Source organism: Rhincodon typus, chromosome 16 (genome assembly GCF_021869965.1).
Source record: "Rhincodon typus isolate 14 chromosome 16, sRhiTyp1.1, whole genome shotgun sequence".
NCBI classification, from domain to species: Eukaryota; Metazoa; Chordata; class Chondrichthyes; order Orectolobiformes; family Rhincodontidae; genus Rhincodon; species Rhincodon typus.
The window spans coordinates 30,805,307-30,822,863 of NC_063347.1; the positions used below are offsets into that span (position 1 = coordinate 30,805,307).

General features: G+C 38.3%; 1 protein-coding gene across 1 annotated transcript in view; it reads right to left on the minus strand.

Moving 5' to 3' along the window:
• LOC109920851 (peroxisomal acyl-coenzyme A oxidase 2) overlaps positions 1–17,557 on the minus strand; it is a 38,262-nt gene that overhangs the window by 7,114 nt on the left and 13,591 nt on the right. Inside the window, 6 exon segments of the mRNA XM_048606729.1 lie at positions 223–328; positions 2,356–2,517; positions 6,165–6,357; positions 9,596–9,759; positions 10,807–10,979; positions 11,734–11,849. Of these exon segments, the coding sequence (XP_048462686.1) occupies positions 223–328; positions 2,356–2,517; positions 6,165–6,357; positions 9,596–9,759; positions 10,807–10,979; positions 11,734–11,849 (914 nt within the window).

Here is a 17,557-nt window from a genome sequence, read left to right on the forward strand (position 1 = left end):
AATATGACTTTTTGAAGTCATTTTGCTCTCTCAGGGTGGAATCAATTTGTGATTTGAGCGTACAGGTAAAGCTATTCCAATTTGTGGTTTGTTATCCCAGCATCAATGCAAGGAAGAATGGTGATTCGGAGAAAATGTAACTGCAAGATAATTATGGATTAATATTTAATCAATGTTTACTTTTTGACCAAGGAAATGAGAACGTATAAACGATAATCTTACAACAGCAGCCCTTGCAAGCTGTACAGAAGTGCTATTCCAGGCAACATGTTGCTCAACCCCAGACTGAAGGAGAGACTGCAACTTGATCCCAGCATCCTTTATCAGTCTGAAGGAAATAGAACAATACATGCATGAGTAAGCTTAAAAGACAGTTAGTCAGATTCAAAATGGGTCTTAATTGAAATATTACTTAAAGTACATTGTTGAGTGTATAGTATCATTACAAGAAAAAGATTATTCTTCACTACAAAATTACACCATATTGACATTTAGTATTATTTTGTTTTTGATTAATGAATATTAAATTCCAATTACATTACTATTTATGGTAAAACGTGTCCTAGTATACTAACAGGTGATGGCCTCACTATTGTATCCACAGCTCAGATATCACCCCTATGCAGGCTGTTTATATCACCACTCAGGATAAATTTAGAAGTCATGTCCTGGTAATTAAAAATAAATGCATTGTGCACGTAATGGCCTGAATGGAGCACTGTACTATTTCAACATTACTACTTCAAGCTTGTACTGGCAATATGATTTATTATTCTGTTGACTATGATTATTCCTTTGCATTCATCAGCTACTTCCTGCACAAAGTCTAACTTCACTGCCTGATATCATCAGGCTAGATCCTGGCTAGTTCAATGCCATTCATCAAGTTTAGGAAGGTTTTCTATTTTAATTTAATGGAAAATCATGACGATTTCTCCTTGCACTCGGAGAATTGTAATAAAAAATCCACTAGAGTACATCAAACCTTTTGTTTATGTTCTATTTAATCAGTAAAGTTTCACTCAATGGAAAATATCATGCAAGAACTTTTGGAAATTGTTTAGTTGCTTTGCAAACTTTGCTGCCTTCTAGTTTCTTGAATTTGATAAGATGTAATCTGTTTTCTCCAGGGTGGCAGTTTTGTTAATTTTGTCATAACAAAAGTATCATGTAGATCATAGACACTTCAAGTGAATCACATTTCGATTATGACAGTTAGAAACAAGTGATTTTGTGTTGAATTAGATTTGTAAATCTTAGAAGCCACTTTGACTAGGTCACTCCATAATGGAATGGTTCATTAGCAAACTGCCATCACTGACCCTCAATATTGTGTATGCGCTTTCACCATCCTGTGTTCCATTAAAGTGGATTAGCTCTGTTAAATCACTGTCCAATCACAACCACTATTTTGTTTTTCTTCCAATTCCAGCAGAGAATAGTGCACTAAATTCATTACCCCTTGATGCAGCTTGGTCTTCTCGCTTCCCATTCTAACTGATTCACTTTTCAAATTGTCCTGAAGCTTCACACAATCCACATGGAGGACAGCACAATGATACTATTTTTGTTGAATATCACATCTATCAATCTGTTTGTGTTTTCAACTACTGTTTGTGCTATCAATGGCCTAACATGCCACGCAAGATTGTTTTTCAGGTCCTAAGTACTGTCATATAGGACTAAATCAGGTGTTGATTGTGACTTACTCCACAGGAAGATTCAATTAATGCAGTCTTGCCAAATGAGTCATCACTTTATTTTGTTATAATACATCTAAAATTTTATAGCTAACTTGACCAGAAGTAAACGTGAAGCTCATTTATTTCCTTTGGATTAGGCTCCAGGGAAACTTTTTTTAAAATCTGTTCATGGAATGTGCACGTCACTGGTTAGGTCAAAATTTATTGCCCATTCCTATTTGGCCTTGAAGCGTGTAACATGCTTAGCTATTTCAGAACGCAGTTAAGAGTCAACTGCATTGTTGACAGTGTGGAGTCACATGTAGGCCAGACAAGGTAAGGATAGCAGATTTCTACACTAAAGGATCCCAAATGGGTTTCTATATCAATTGACAAAAGACTATGCCTTCTGGTTGCTAGCCAGGAACTCAAGGGGAGATGGTTGGATTAGCTCTTGTTGGCGATGGTTATTGCCTTGTACTTGCAATGGTGTGAATGTTACTTGCATTTACATTTGGGGGATTTCTTTTCCTTTGAATGCTTGCTGAGTCAGTTTTAATAGACATACAATGATCCAAAATTCCTTTTAGAAAGTTTGTTCTAACATCTTCTGCTCATTCTGGGTCCATGTCATTGATAAATTTCGATCCCACAAAAGAGTAATGTTACTGACCTGTGTGCCCTGTGCTTGTACAACTCTATATAAAGGAATGGCTTGAGGAAATCGCTTTTTTCCTTTGCACAACAATGATGAGTGATCGGTTCATATAGGTAAGAGAGAGACTGGGGCAAAGGCTCGCCACATTCTATTTTGTTAAGGCACTTGATTAGAAACCTAAACAAGGAAGAAAAATTGCATCAGTTCCAGCATGCTAAAATGCAAACTAATAGCAGGGGTAATTTCCTAAGGCCAGACTGGCTGCAGTGAGCCTTACCCAATGACTACATGAAACTGAATTTAGCTACAGGACTATTGACACAGACGCTATTTGGTCCAGATTTCACAAGTTACTAATTTATTAAACTGTTTCATTGTAGAACTTTTCCCTTTCTAGTATATTTTAGTTTGGTATCAAATTAAGTTTTTAAAATATATACCTTTTTGCAATTCCTCTGTATCTTCTTCTAGCCTCCAAGTTTTTTTCTTATTCATTCATGGGATGAAGGTATCACTGGCTAGGCCAGCATTTATTGCCCATCCCTAATTGCCCAGAGGGCAGTTAAGTGTCAGACACATTGCTCTGGGTCTGGAGTCACTAGGGCCAGACCAGGTAAGTATGACAGTTTCCTTCCCTAAAGGACATTACTGAACCACACGGGTTTTTCCAACAACTGACAATGGATTCATGGTTGTTAGACTCTTAATTCCAGATTGTTTTTATTGAATTCAAATTCCATCATTTGTCATGGCAGGATTTAAACCCAGGTCTGAGAACATTAACTGCATCTCTGGATTAATAGTCCAGTGATAATATCACCAGGTCATTGCCTCCACTCATTCTTTGGCTGACATATAACTTAATTCTATGCATTCAAAATACTACAAAGTAATGAACTACTAAAAACATGCTCATTCAGCCTGTATGGATGCTCCTGACCCTTACTCAGCATTGCTCTGTCAAGCTGTCAATGTAAATGCCTGCCCTACCACCATAGAGTCATTGAGCTGTACAGCATGGAAACAGACCCTTTGGTCTAACTCGTCCATGCCGACCAAATATCCTAAATAAACCATGTCCCATTTGCCAGCATTTGGCCCATATCCCTCTAAACCCTTCCTATTCATATACCCATCCAGATGCCTTTTTAAATGTTGTAATTGTACCAGCCTCCAGCACTTCCTCTGGCAGCTCATTCCATACACGCACCACCCTCTGTGTGAAAAGTTTAGCCCTCAGATCACTTTCAAATCTTCTCACTCTCACCTTAAACTTATACCCTCTAGTTTTGGACTCCACCATCTCGGGGAAAAGACCTTGTCTATTTACCCTATCCATGCCCCTCATGATCTTATAAACCTCACCCCTCAGCCTCCAAAACTCTAGGGAAAATAGCTCCAGTCTATTCAGCCTCTCCCTATAGCTCAAACCCTCCAACCCCAGCAACATCCTTGTAAATCTTTTCTGAACCCTTTCTAGTTTAACAACATCCTTCCTATATCAGGAGACCAGAATTGCAAGCAGTATCCCAATACTGGCCTAACCAATGTGCTGTGCAGCTGCAACATGACTTCCCAACTCCTATACTCAATGCATTGACCATGCCCCTCATGATTTTATAAACTTCTTTAAGGTCACCCCTCAGCTCTTGATGGTCTGGAAAAATTACTCCAGCCTATTCAGCATCTCCCTGTAGCTTCTTTGTGTCATTCTTCGTAAGTGTGTATGCGCCCAAAAATCTATAGTAAAATATATTAAATATTCAAGTAACAGCACTGCTGTTACCCAGTGCGCTGAACCACACTTGGCTATACACCCATCTGTCCTCATCATCAAAAAGCCCCAACCTGCAGAAATAAAGTTCTTCTTTCACTTCCGAAGATCTTCACTATCCTATCTACCTGCAACTCCACTTTCAAGGAACTATGAACCTGCACTCCAATGTCGCTTTGTTCAGCAACACTTCCCAGGAAAAAGTGTAAAACATACTAAGCTGACAACCCAGCACAGCTAAAGAGTACCATAAAGTAGTTGGCACGTGTGATTAACTACAAACCTTGTAATATGCCTAGAGGAGGAAAATAGAGCAGTGGGGATTAAAACAGTGGTTTTGGTTGCAAAACACAGACTGGATAAAATCAGAAGAAATGCAGCAAGACACATTAATTTTACACCAAGAACAGCCATTTGAAATGCAGAAGTGGACTGCTGGTTTGTCAAGGTTTAGACAAAAAAGGATACCACGTGTAGTGTTGTGATCAAAATCATATTATGACCAAAGTGGGTGTGTTTTAAGATATAAATTATAGGAACAGACTTGTGCATCATTTGGCACTCAACATTACATTATCATAGATAGGAGGAACTCTTAGTCCCCCTGGATATCTTACTTGTAAACATAGCTGATGCATGTGCTTACTTGTAATCAGTCACTGTTCAATACAGTTCTAAAGTTGATTTGGGTGTCCAGGTCTCTGTTACGACTGCACGGCAATTTATTTATGGCTCAACATTGGAATGCAAGCAAAATTTAACAAATGATTTAACAACTGCACCGAGATTTTCGATAGTAAACCATCTTCATTGCAAAGCTAAGCTGTTTAAACAGGTATCATGCAAATTCCATTTTATGTATTTCATTTTATAAAGCTGTACAAATTCCTCATCTACTTTAAAGTTTAAAAAAAAAGAATGCTACACTACCAAAAGCAACATGAATATTATAGTTTAATAATGAAATTGCTTTCATCATAAATATTTACACTAGCAGCAAATGAGCATCATCGGACAGCAATTTGGGAAGTCTATCATTTCCTATAATTTCTTTTAATTTCTGTGGGGGGTAAACCAGATTCAAAAGTTTAATTCTGTCTGAAGTTGCAAGTTAAGTCAAAGGCTGAAGTTGGACTGTAGGCACTGCTCCAGGAGCTGGTCTGAGGTAGCGGTCTCAACAGAGGTAATTTGGAGCTTGGATTATTACCGAGATTGCACATCAAGTCCTGGGAAGTCCTGAATGCTAGCCCGACGCAGAAGCTAGCAGCAGATCCTGTATGTGGATTGGTGCTATAAATGAAGAATTATCTAGCCTAGATCTTAGGGAGTAAATATAGAAGGGTTGAAAACTTTATTTCTGCAGGTCAGCGTTTGTTGATAATGAGGACAGATGGGTGTGTATCCAAGTGTGGTTCAGCACACTGGGTAACAGCAGTGCTGTTACTTGAATATTTAATATATTTTACTATAAATTTTTGGGTGGGGTAATCTTGAACAATGGGACATAGTTACAGACATAGGCTACAGGGAGAAGCTGAATAGGCTGCGGTAATTTTCCCAGAGCATCTAGGGCTGAGGGGTGAACTAACAGAGGTTTATAAAGTCATGAGCGGCATGGATAGGGTGAATAGCTAAAGTGTTTTTCCAAGGGTGGGGGGGGGGGTGTGGGTGGGTGAAGAAAGAGTCCAAAACTAGATAGTATAGGTTTAAAAGGTGAGAGGACAAAAGATTTAAAAAGGGACTCGAGGGGCTACTTTCTTACGCAGAGGGTGGCGCGCATATGGAACGAGCTGCCAGGAGGAACTGTTGGAGGCTGGTACAATTACAACATTTAAAGGCATCTAGATGGCTATATGAATAGGACGGTTTTAGAGGGATATGGACCAAATTCTGGCAAATGGGACTAGATCAGATTAGGATATCTGGTCAGTATGGACAAGTTGGACTGAAGGATTTGTTTCCATGCTTTATAACTCCATGACTCTAAGTACTAGACTTGAAACAGACTTTATAGAGCAATCCCATAATATTTAAGTTGCTTTTACCATACCGTGCAGTCTGCAATTGCAATACAGTGTTTTCCTCTTCATATGTACAGGAGGCTACCACCCGAGTGTAAAGAGAAGGTAAACCACTCAGTTTTGAATAACCATGGCCGCCACAAGCTCTGCGACACACTTCGACTCCAGCACTGCAGGCATCTGATATCAAAGCTTTTAGGCCTGCCGACAAGGCATGGAGCTGCAGAGAAATAAAATGTTGGACAAGTGTTGACACATTCTCTTTTAAAATGTATCGGAAGGCCGAGATTTTCTTTCTTTTCCAAGGAAGTATTTCATTGGTCAATATCTATCTCTCAACCAGTGGATCACAGTTCATGAACTATTTTTCCAAATGTAGTAATGTGAGGAATGTAGCAGCCACAAGCATCAGTCCTTGGGCCTCAATTATTTACTACATGTATTAATGACTTAAGGAAGGAACAGTGCATCTTGCCTTTATGATTAAATTATGTGGCAAAATACATTGTGATGCAGACTTAAGGAATCTGCAAGGGCATATAGATAAGTTGAGTGAATGGGCAGAAGCTTGGCAAATGGAGTTTAATGTAAGAAAGAGTAAGGTCATGTTTTTAAATTGAGAGAGACTCTAAAAGTGTGCAGCTTAGAGGGACCTGCGCAACCTTATGCATGAAACACAAAGTTAGCATGCAGGTGCAGCAAGTAATTAAGAAGGCAAATGAAATTTGGCCTTTATTGCTAGAGTTTGGACTTTATTAAAAATAGGAAAGTCTTGTTTCAATGGTGCAGGCTGTTGTTGAGGCTGGAGTACTGTGTACAATTTTGTTCCCACATTTGAAAAAAAAGTGTACTGGCATTGGAGACTTTAAAAAGATATTCACTAGGCTGATTCCTGGGATGAAGGTGTTGCTTCATCAAGAATAGCTAAACAGATTACTTCTTCATTTATTAGAGTTTAGAAGAATGAGAGGTGATCTTATTCAAAGATACAAGATTCTCACAGGGGGCTTGACAGAGTAGGTGCTGAGATGTTGTTTCACTGGTGGGGTAATCTTAAACAATGGGACATAGTTACAGAATAAGTGATCACTTTTTTTTAAAAAACTTGACTTACAAAGGAATTTATTCTCTCAGATGGTAGTGAATGTCTGAAATACACGATCCCAGAGTGTTGTGCAGGCTAGATCACTGAAAATATTTAAATGGGAGGTGAATAGATTTTTGAAAGATCAGGAGTTAAGGGTCACGATGAGCTGGCATGAAAGAGGAGTTGAGGCCTGGGGCAGATCAGCCATGATCTTTTAAGCCCATGACATATAGCAGCAGCAGTAGGCCATTCAGCCCATCAAATGTGCTCTGCCATTCAATGAGATCATGGCTGACCTGGTCGCCCTCAACTCCACTTTCCTACCTTATCCTCATAACCCTAGATTCCTTTACAGATGAAAAATCTGTCTATTGCAGCTGTAAATACACTTAACAACCCAGACTTGACAGACCTCTACAGTAAAGAATTCAACCAGAATCACCATCCTTAGACAGAAGAGATTCCTCCTCATCTGTCTTCAATGTTAGGCCCCTTATTCTGAGAATCCAGATTCTAACCGCACACTGCACAAAACAAAACAATAAGTTGTCCTGTATCACTTCTGGTTTTTGTGTCACTCATGTTAAGTCTTTATCCTCTGGTATTCAACCTTTCCACCAATGGGAGCAGTTTGTCTCCATCTACTCTGGCTAGGCCTATGATTTTGAATACCTCCACTGTTTTATTTTTTGTAAATAATCGGTGAATTCTGTAAAACTCAGATCTTCTAGAATGTAATGTTCTCCAATGTCAGCAGTACGAAATTTACTGGCAGATGTGTAAACAAAACCACAACTATCTGCTTACTGATGCTTTTGAGAAACATTTTGTAAACCTATTTCTGCAATTTCCATCTTAATTGCCACATTACAAATGCATTCATAGAAGCACAGAAAATAGGAAGAGTAGGTCATTTGGCCCTTCAAGCCTCCTCTGCCATCCAATATGATCATGGATGATCTTCCAACTCAGTATCCTGTTCCTTTTTCTGCCCCCAGGCATCTTTCTGTATTTCTTTAAAGTTGCTCTTAATCTAGGTTCTTTTGGATATATGATCCAATTAAACCCATGAAAGAAGTAGCTCAATCTGAGACGCAGAAAATTAGGCAAATACTACCATGTTAATAGAGAGGGATGGTTCTGCTACTGACACTGAACTCAAATTCATCAGCTGATTTTACCCTACAGGACGGTTTTGCCTATGTTATTTAGGTTACATCTCAATTAGAATTACTTAATTAAAATGTTCAAGGCATATTTTTGTCAGGTCTCAAGGACTGAGAGTTTAAAAATTCAAGAGATGCAACTGAAAGGTAAAAAGGACAAAGAAATAAAAATGAGATAGATTAGATCTGTACGCCATAACATTCTGAAATTAAAATTGCAAGTGATCTTTTTGGATCTTGAATTTAATAATATGTCTAGACTATTTATTAAACCTCTGACCGATGTTCATATTAACTGTAAGATATGAATCTGTTCATCAGTCAGTTCCACATGCTGCTCATCACATTGGCAGATGGAAACTCACCTCTTATTAAAAACACTTTCAGATATTAAGCTTTTTCTGAGATAACACTGCACAGTGTGCATCAATTACATCACTTTCAGGGAACTGAGTCGAGTCCATAAATCAAAATGACTAACTTTGTAAAACTTCATTCATGTACTTCCTAAAAAAATACTGAATAGAAATAAACTGGTTGAAAAATCATAAGCAAATTTAAGTCTGCTTTACATTACCCAGAAATGCTGATATTTAATGTGTCTAAAATGAACGCATCGTATGTTCTTTTCTGGGACATAGCAAGAACTGCAGACGTTGGAGTCAGAGTCAACACAGTGTGGAGCTGGAGGAACACAGCAGGTTAGGCAGCATCAGAGGTGTAGGAAAGTCAATGTTGTTTCGGGTCAGGACCCTTCTTCGGTTCAATTTCCAACTCAAAATGTCGACTTTCCTACTCCTCTGATAATACATTCTTTTCTGGTATTTTCTCACAGTTTTGAGGTAATGTCAGCTTGGTTCAGTGGCATCAGTTTTGCCTCCAAATCAGGAAGTCATCAGCTTCAAGCCCCACAACAGGATTGCAGTACATAATCCAGACTGAAGCTTTGAAATGAAACAGACCCTCCCATAATACTTGCAGTAAAAGCACTATTTCACCTATTTTGAATCACTGTTATCCACTAGCACTGCTGACATGTTACACCTCAGGAAATTGACAGCTGATGACCAGTGATATTACTTGCATGTTCTCTAGAAGTTATTTTTAAAGGACAGTGCTGTAAATGTAATTGTTTTAATCCTCATTATTGTGCAGATTGCATGTTGCTCTGCCTGTACATTCCCAAAATTAGCCAAATTATCTTACCCAGGCAATGATGAGGCATCTCCCTTGCTTGTGATCTGTATTTTCACTTGGTTGCAGAAGGTATCCAATGATAAGGCCATGAAATGAAAGGCAAATGCTGTTGCCAGCTGAGGAAGAAGCTTCTGTTGCTGGGTCTGATAATCTAGAATTTTTGCTTCCATTTCACTGAGGGCTGATCACAATTTCAAAATCATGAATCGCAAAGCTGAATGTTCAATGTACAAGTTGAATCAGCCAGGTATTAGCCATTTATTGTGCAGATATCTTTGACATAACTTGATTTTTGTGTTAGATGTTTTCTCTACTGGAACTACCATTTTCTTTGTTGGTTTGCAACAATTCAGTTAATAGATATAACGCTAATGGAATACCTACTTAAAACTATGAAATCAAACTTGGTTGCAGTGAAAAATATAAATATTAGGAGACGGATGGAGTAATGTAAACAGATTGTACTACAGGGCTATTAATGTACAACATTTGGTCTCATCCTATCTGGCATACAGTGGCCAGTTATCACTGGATTGTAGGATTTTATTGTACATGAAAGAGTACAAAGATGGACAACCAAGATGATGCAGGTATCAGGAATATATTAAGAATGGTTAGAAAAACTGAGTTTATTTTCTTTGAGGAAGAAGAGAATGTGTGTAAACATGTTTAAAGTTCTCTATATTATGGAAATGGCTGTCAAAAATTATGAAGCCAGGATGTTCAGTCTGGTTAAAGGTTCAAAGGGTTCACATAGTTAAAAATTCATAAGTTAGGGGCTAGAAAGAATGCCAGGTAGAATTCTATTCTACTTGTTGGGTAACAAACTTGCATAATTAGTTACTAGGAGAAGTTCTTAAGCCATTAAGACAATGCATCAAGACAATGAGGTATATTTCAGGAAAGAACAGAGGGCTAGAGAATATTATGCAAGTAGGCTGCAAACAGTGCATTTGTTGAACCTCAAAAACCTTTGCTGGTTTTGAAAATTCTTATATTCTTATGTTGCAATCAGCACCCAAAATGTACTGTTGAGAGATTTATTGTATATTTCCATCAAAATAGCTTTCAGATTAAAAATCTGAAAATTCCTTCAAGTGATTCTGCTTTTACTTTGGAAATAAAATCTGCAACAATAAAAAACTTTAATGTACAGATAACACGTAAGTGAACATTCACTCCATACAAATATTTATTAAGTGACATGGAATTCCAACATACCCAGTCTTTAACTTTGATTGGCGTCGCACCACAGAATATCGAATAGCAATAACACAGGCTTTGGAAAGTGCAGTCACCATTTCGCTAGATATTATCTTCACTCGAGTAAATACCATAACAATGTAATTGATTCTGTCAGATCCTTTTTTAATATAGCGACCATCTGAAGTAACCTAGAGTGGCAACAGGGATTAATGTAAAACTGGTATTTCTAATTCAGTGAAAAAAAAACAAGCAATTAACGTAAAACATTATACTGTGCATGAGTTATTTACAATGTGCAGGACGAGCATGTCGTCAGATGAAATGTGTAAGCTATTAACCTTCTACAAGGCAGGGCTGACATATCATCAGTACAGCAGTATTTAGAGAATGTAGAAACTTAAAGCTGCTTTTATCATGTGTGCACTGAACCTGGGTTGCTGTTCTCACCATTTCAGTTTCCACAAGAGAATAATCTAAACAGCTTTCCATGACATTCAACATCAATAGCTCCACAGAACATCTCTACTATCAACATCATGGGCTGTATGGATTTCCTCCAGGTCACTCAACACTGACTTGAACATATGTTGCATTCCTTAAATTTTTGTTGGGTCAAAATTTGAAAGAATCTCTACTTAACAGCCTTGTAAAAGTACTTTTAGCACAGAAACTGCAGTGGTTTAAGAAAGCAGCCCACTATCACAAAAATTAGATTTTAAAACCTTCAAATTCCAAAGCATTGCAATGAGATTTATTCAATTTTTTTGGAGATTTTCTGCAGTCATAGTTTCTCCTTCTAGCGAGATAGCCTGTACAACCTTCTCAAGTGCAACTGAGGGCTATAAATGTTGCCTTGTGAACAACATTCAACGTCCCATGTATAATTTTTTTTAACTTGAAAACTCCAGTTTAAGAATTATGTGAAAAACTTGAAATACATACCTCACTATATCTGTTCAGCATATTGTCCTTGGGAATGCGAATGTTTTGCAACATTAAATATCCATTGTCAACCTGTTCAAGGGCCATCTTTGGACCGATATCTCCAATCTTGACACCTGGAATTACATTATAAAATACATTAGCATTAGTATCCATGTCTTGCCAAGCATTCCTGGGATGATGACATCATTGGCAAGACCAGCATTTATTGTATATCCCCAATTAACTTGTAGTGGTGGTGATCAGCCACGTGCCTGAATACAATATGACTGAGTAGCACACTTGGCCATCTTCAGAAGGTCATTACATGGAAGCAGGCTGCCTCGTCATAGATGACTCTTTTTCCTGAAGACCACAGTCCAACCAGATGGGTTTTATTGACAATCTGAAGGTTTTATGGTCACCAGTGAAATTAAGTTTTTATTCCACATTTTATTAAATTTACAGGCAGTCCCCAGATTGCAAATGGGTCCCATTCTGGAGTCCATTGGCAAGTCGATTTGTTTGATTTGGAACACAATTCAGGACAATGGAAAAAAGCCATTCGTATATGAAATATTCACATGGCAGGTATTTAAATTTTAAAACCATGTATGGAATCATGTTTGTAACTTGGACATTCATAAATCAGGGACTCCCATACTGAACTTAAGACCCCCTAGGGATTGGAATTCCCACATTCAGCAAATTGACAACAAAAATTACAAAGCCATTCATGTTCCATAAGTCCATGTCATTTAAGAAAATGGAATCTACCATCAGCAGAAACTTTGAGGATCACGTATACAATAATCATCTACTAACAGTGTTTTAACTTAGAAGTGCATTCAGTAAAAGCATCCAGAAATGGTCTTTGGTGAACCCCAAGGTGAGGTGTGCCTTGATTTCCAAAGGGATTTGGATAATATTTCACACAAAAGGATATAATTACGTACAAAGTTGCGGAGGGCTAAGGTAAAAGATGGTACTGGCTAAGAAACTACACAAGATGAAAGGGTCCACTTCAGTGGAGTTATGTCAGAGTAGGGTAGGCAGAAATATCTATTGAGTGACAGAGATCGAAAGCAGGGCATTTTTCTAATTTGATTAATACCGTGAATTCTAAAACAGCAAAGGTGTGAGAAATTCAATTGGGATATATATCAGTGGAATTAGGGTGCACAACTCAAAAGTACAGACACGGGCGAAACACAGGCATTTTTAAAACAGCAACCTTCTCAAGTGGGTGCAAAAGATAGAAGTGCACTGGTTTCTCAGTGTCCTAGCCAAATTTATTGCTGGGTCATCACTCAAAAAAAAAACCCTGGTTATTTATCTCATTGCTTGATAATTGTTGAACTTTATCGTGTCCAAACTGGCTGATCGATTTCCCTAATCTTACTCACAATGCTGCTTTATATTAAATTAGAATCAGGTGACACAGGTTTAAACTAGCAAATGATAATTTTACAGTGTGTATAAAACAAATCTTGATAAAATGAAGACCAACGGATGAAAGAACCTTCATCTATAGGTAGTGGAGCAAAAACCTGGGTATCATTTAAGAAACTATTGGATGCTAAAACTCAGGGTCAGCATTGTGATCTCTGCACAGAACAGAATGGTGTCAAACAGCTTTGCTCATCAGTAATGACCTTGTGAAGTGCAATACACAAAATGGGTGAACACATCACATTTAAGACAGTTAAAAAAAGTTCTGCAGTGCTTCACAAATGAGTGAGGAGGAACGAACACTGAGCTAAAAGGATACAGTAAAAGGGAAGAGCAAAAAGCTTGAACTAACAGCTGAGTTATAAGGAGGGCTAAAAAGACAGACTGCGTGACAGGAGAGTACATGCAGGGAATAATTTATGCTAAAGTCAGCTGAGTCAAGTTTTGGTGTTCTAACATCAGCCATTATTCCACGTTTGAATCTCTGCAGGTGACTGGAAAATTAAGAAACTTCTCCCCCTCAGTCCCCTTTCTTGGGTAACATTGCTTTTTGGGTGTGCAAGAAATTTAATTTTATTACAATGCTCCCTCTCTCAACAATTAAAAAGAGGACCTATTTGCAAAAAACAGGATGAGCTCCTAAACTATCCTAGAAGTAAAGATTTAAGTCAACTCCTCCATAAATTCAACATCAGCAAAGGCAAGATCAAGGCCTAAAGTGAAGACAGAATCAAGTTTTTACTCCATCCTCCACCACATACTGAGATACTAATTCAGATATCTCCTCTATCAGAAGACGACACCAAGTTTCCGCTCTGGTCACAATTACCAAAACCTTGTGCTGCTTTCCAGATAAGACTTTTGTTTGCTCAAGATTTCATTGAAATGTATGTGTATATCATCAAACTAAGTGGATTGTAAAAACTTTTGTAAGCGTAAAATGAAAAAGATTAATGAAGAGAAATGAAGATACAGTCTGAAACAAGGCGGTTGATAATAGATAATAAGGAAATGGCAGAGCAATTAAATAACTCTAGTTCTCTCCTCATGCAAGAAAATAAAAATAACTTTCTAGAAATGTTAGGGAACCAAGGTTCTAGCGAGGATAAATTGAAGGAAATTAGTGTTAGATTTTGAAAAAAGTGCTGGAGAAATTAATGGGGCTGAAAGCTGATAAATCCCTAGGGCTTGATGATCTACATTCCAGGGTGCCAAAAGGAGATGTGAATTAGTGAATGCGTTGATCATATTTCAAAATTCTGTTAATTCTGGAACAGTCCCAGCAGGTGACAGATGACAAAAATAACCCTAGCACTTAAAAAAATGGAGGGTTGGAGAAAACGGGATTATAGACAAGTTAGTTTAATGTTATTATTAGGAAAAATATTACAATGTATGATAAAAGAAGTGCTAACAGGGTGCTTAGAAAATATCAATGGGATAGACAAAGTCACAATGGATGGGAAATCAGTTCAGCAAACTTACTTGACTATTTTGAAGATGAAACAAGTAGAATTGAGAATGAAGTACCAGAGGATGTAATGCCTTTGGATTTTCAGAAAGATTTTCTACAGAAGAGAAGAGATACTTTCCATAGAGCAAGAATAGTGAAGGTTCACTAGTTTAGTACCAAAGATGACAGCATTGTTGTATGAGGAGATACTCGATCAACAAGGTCTGTATTCTTTAAGTTTAGAAGAATAGGAGGAGATCTCAATGAAATGTATAACATTCTGACAAGCCCAGACAGACTAGATATAGGGATGATATTTCTCTGGGCTGGGCTCTAGAACAAAGGGTTGCAGTCTCAGGGTATGCAGTAGGTCATTTATGACAGAGTAAGAGAAATTTCTTAGCTCAGAAGGTGAGAATCTGTTGACGTCTCTATAGCATAAGACTATGGAAGACAATAGTCTGAATATATTTAATGGTGAACATTTCAAGAACTATTTCTAAATGTGGGAACAGTACATGTCAGACAGTACATGCCCACTGGCCAGCTAACTCACCTGATCACCCAATTAGTTCATTAACATCTGACAAGGAAGTCTCAGTACTGGTTACCTGGGTTACCAGAAGCTTCTGGCTAAGTAGGTGCTGGCAACTTCTAGTTATGAAGTCCATTGGTCAGAACCTACAGTTCAGGGCATCCAGCAAAGAGAAGGTGATATTTTTCTTCTTTTTGTGGCATGGGCACCATGTTCAATTAAGGACATTAACTGCAAGCAAGTCAAGGGCTTGCTGGTAGACCTTCTCATCCAGCACTGAACTATAGAGTTGGAGAATAAGGAGTTTCTTTCCAAGGCTAACTTGCCCAAGTATTTCCCATTTTTGTCATCTCCAGGGAATGGAAACCCATGCAAATCTTTCTTGAATCTGCAAGATTATAGAATGTGTTTTTTTTTTGCATTAATACAGCTACTCTCAATATATTTAACTGTGGTAACCTGATTCAGACTTAGTAACACAAGTGAAAACTGGTCTATCACAAAACAAAATAAGCATTTTTAATCAAAGTTTCTAGCCCACCTTCTGTGACGAATCCAATTTTAAAATGTTGAAAATTATCTCAAAAATTTATAGGATTTATGAGTTTCATTGATGCAGTCAGTTTTAGTAGAATATCTTTTTAAAATGTAAAGGATGTTGTTATTACCTGTTTTCTTGAAATAAACTCTAATTAAGACTCTTCTCTAACGGCTACAAACAGATGCAACTAGCAGAAACTCACAATGGTGATTAATTCAATCAGGGACATGGTGAGATTTGTCAGAGACTCAGCTTCCAGTGTATCAAGTTTGAACAAGTGAAACCACTTTACAGTGAGATATAATTCACAGTGGAAATTCTTCAATCCTTAGCACTGCATATCCATAGAAGTTGAGAGGATTTTAGACTAAATAGTGGCTGCAAGGAATCATGTGGGAAGATGTGGTAAATCAAAGAGTGGATTCAAGGCCAAAAAGAAAAGTATTGTTGACTTGCTCGCTGAGCTGGCTTGTTTTCGTTCAGACGTTTCGTCACCATGCTAGGTGACATCATCAGTGAGGCTTCCGATGAAGTGATGTTGTTCTACTCTGCTTGGAATTTATACTGTCTAGTCCGTTATGGTGAGTAGTGTCATTTCCGATTTTGATCAGTATAGGGTTTGTATATGGGGTCCAATTCTGTATGTTTATTGATTGCATTACGGGTGGAGAACCATGCCTCTAGGAACTCCCGTGCGTGTCTATGTTTGGCTTGGACTACTATGGTTACCTTGTCCCAGTTAAACTGATGGCCTTCATTGTCAGAGTGTACCAATATTAAGGAGAGTTCGTCGTGCTGTTTTGCTGCTAGCTGACGTTTATGTATTCTGATGGCTAGTTTCCTTCCTGTCTGTCTGATGTAATATGTTTGTGGCAGTCGTTGCGTGGTATTTTGTAAACCAAGTTGGTTCTGCATGTTGTGGGAATGGAGTCTTTAATCCTTGTAAGTGTTTGTCATAGAGTGGCTGTGGGCTTGTGTGCTACCATGATTCCTAGTGGTCTTAGGAGTCTTGTCAGTTTTGATATGTTCTTGACATAGGGGAGTGTGGCCAGTGTGTTAGTGACACTATTTAAATGGGCCAAGACACACTAACACTTCGGAGCTACGCAGGAAAGAGGAACAGCACCTATACAAGATCTTCCCTAGGAACAGATATCCCCACAACTTCATCTGCAGATGCATACTAAACAGACAACAGGAGGACACAGTACGTCCTAACACACTGGCCATACTGCCCTACATCAAGAACATATCAGAACTGACAACAAGACTCCTAAGACCACTAGAAATCATGGTAGCACATAAGCCCACAGCCACTGTACGACAAACACTCACAAGGATTAAAGACCGCATTCCCACAACATGCAGAACCAACGTGGTTTACAAAATACCATGCATCGACTGTCACAAACATTACATTGGACAGACAGGAAGGAAACTAGACATCAGAATACACAAATGTCAGCGAGCAGCAAAACAGCATGATGAACTTTCCTTATTATTAGTACACTCGGACAATAAAGGCCATCAGTTTAATTGGGACAAGGTAACCATAATAGTCCAAGCAAAACACAGAGACACACGGGAGTTCCTAGAGGCATGGTTCTCCACCCGTAATGCAATCAATAAACATATAGAATTGGACCCCATATACAAACCTATACAGATCAAAACCAGAAATGGCCCTACTCACCATAATGGATCAGACAGTATAAATTCCAGAGATAGTAGGAACTGCAGATGCTGGATAATCTGAGATAACAAGGTGTAGAACTGGATGAACACAGCAGGCCAAGCAGCATCAGAGGAGCACGAAAGCTGACGTTTCGGGCCTAGACCCTTCTTCAGAAATGGGGGAGGGGAA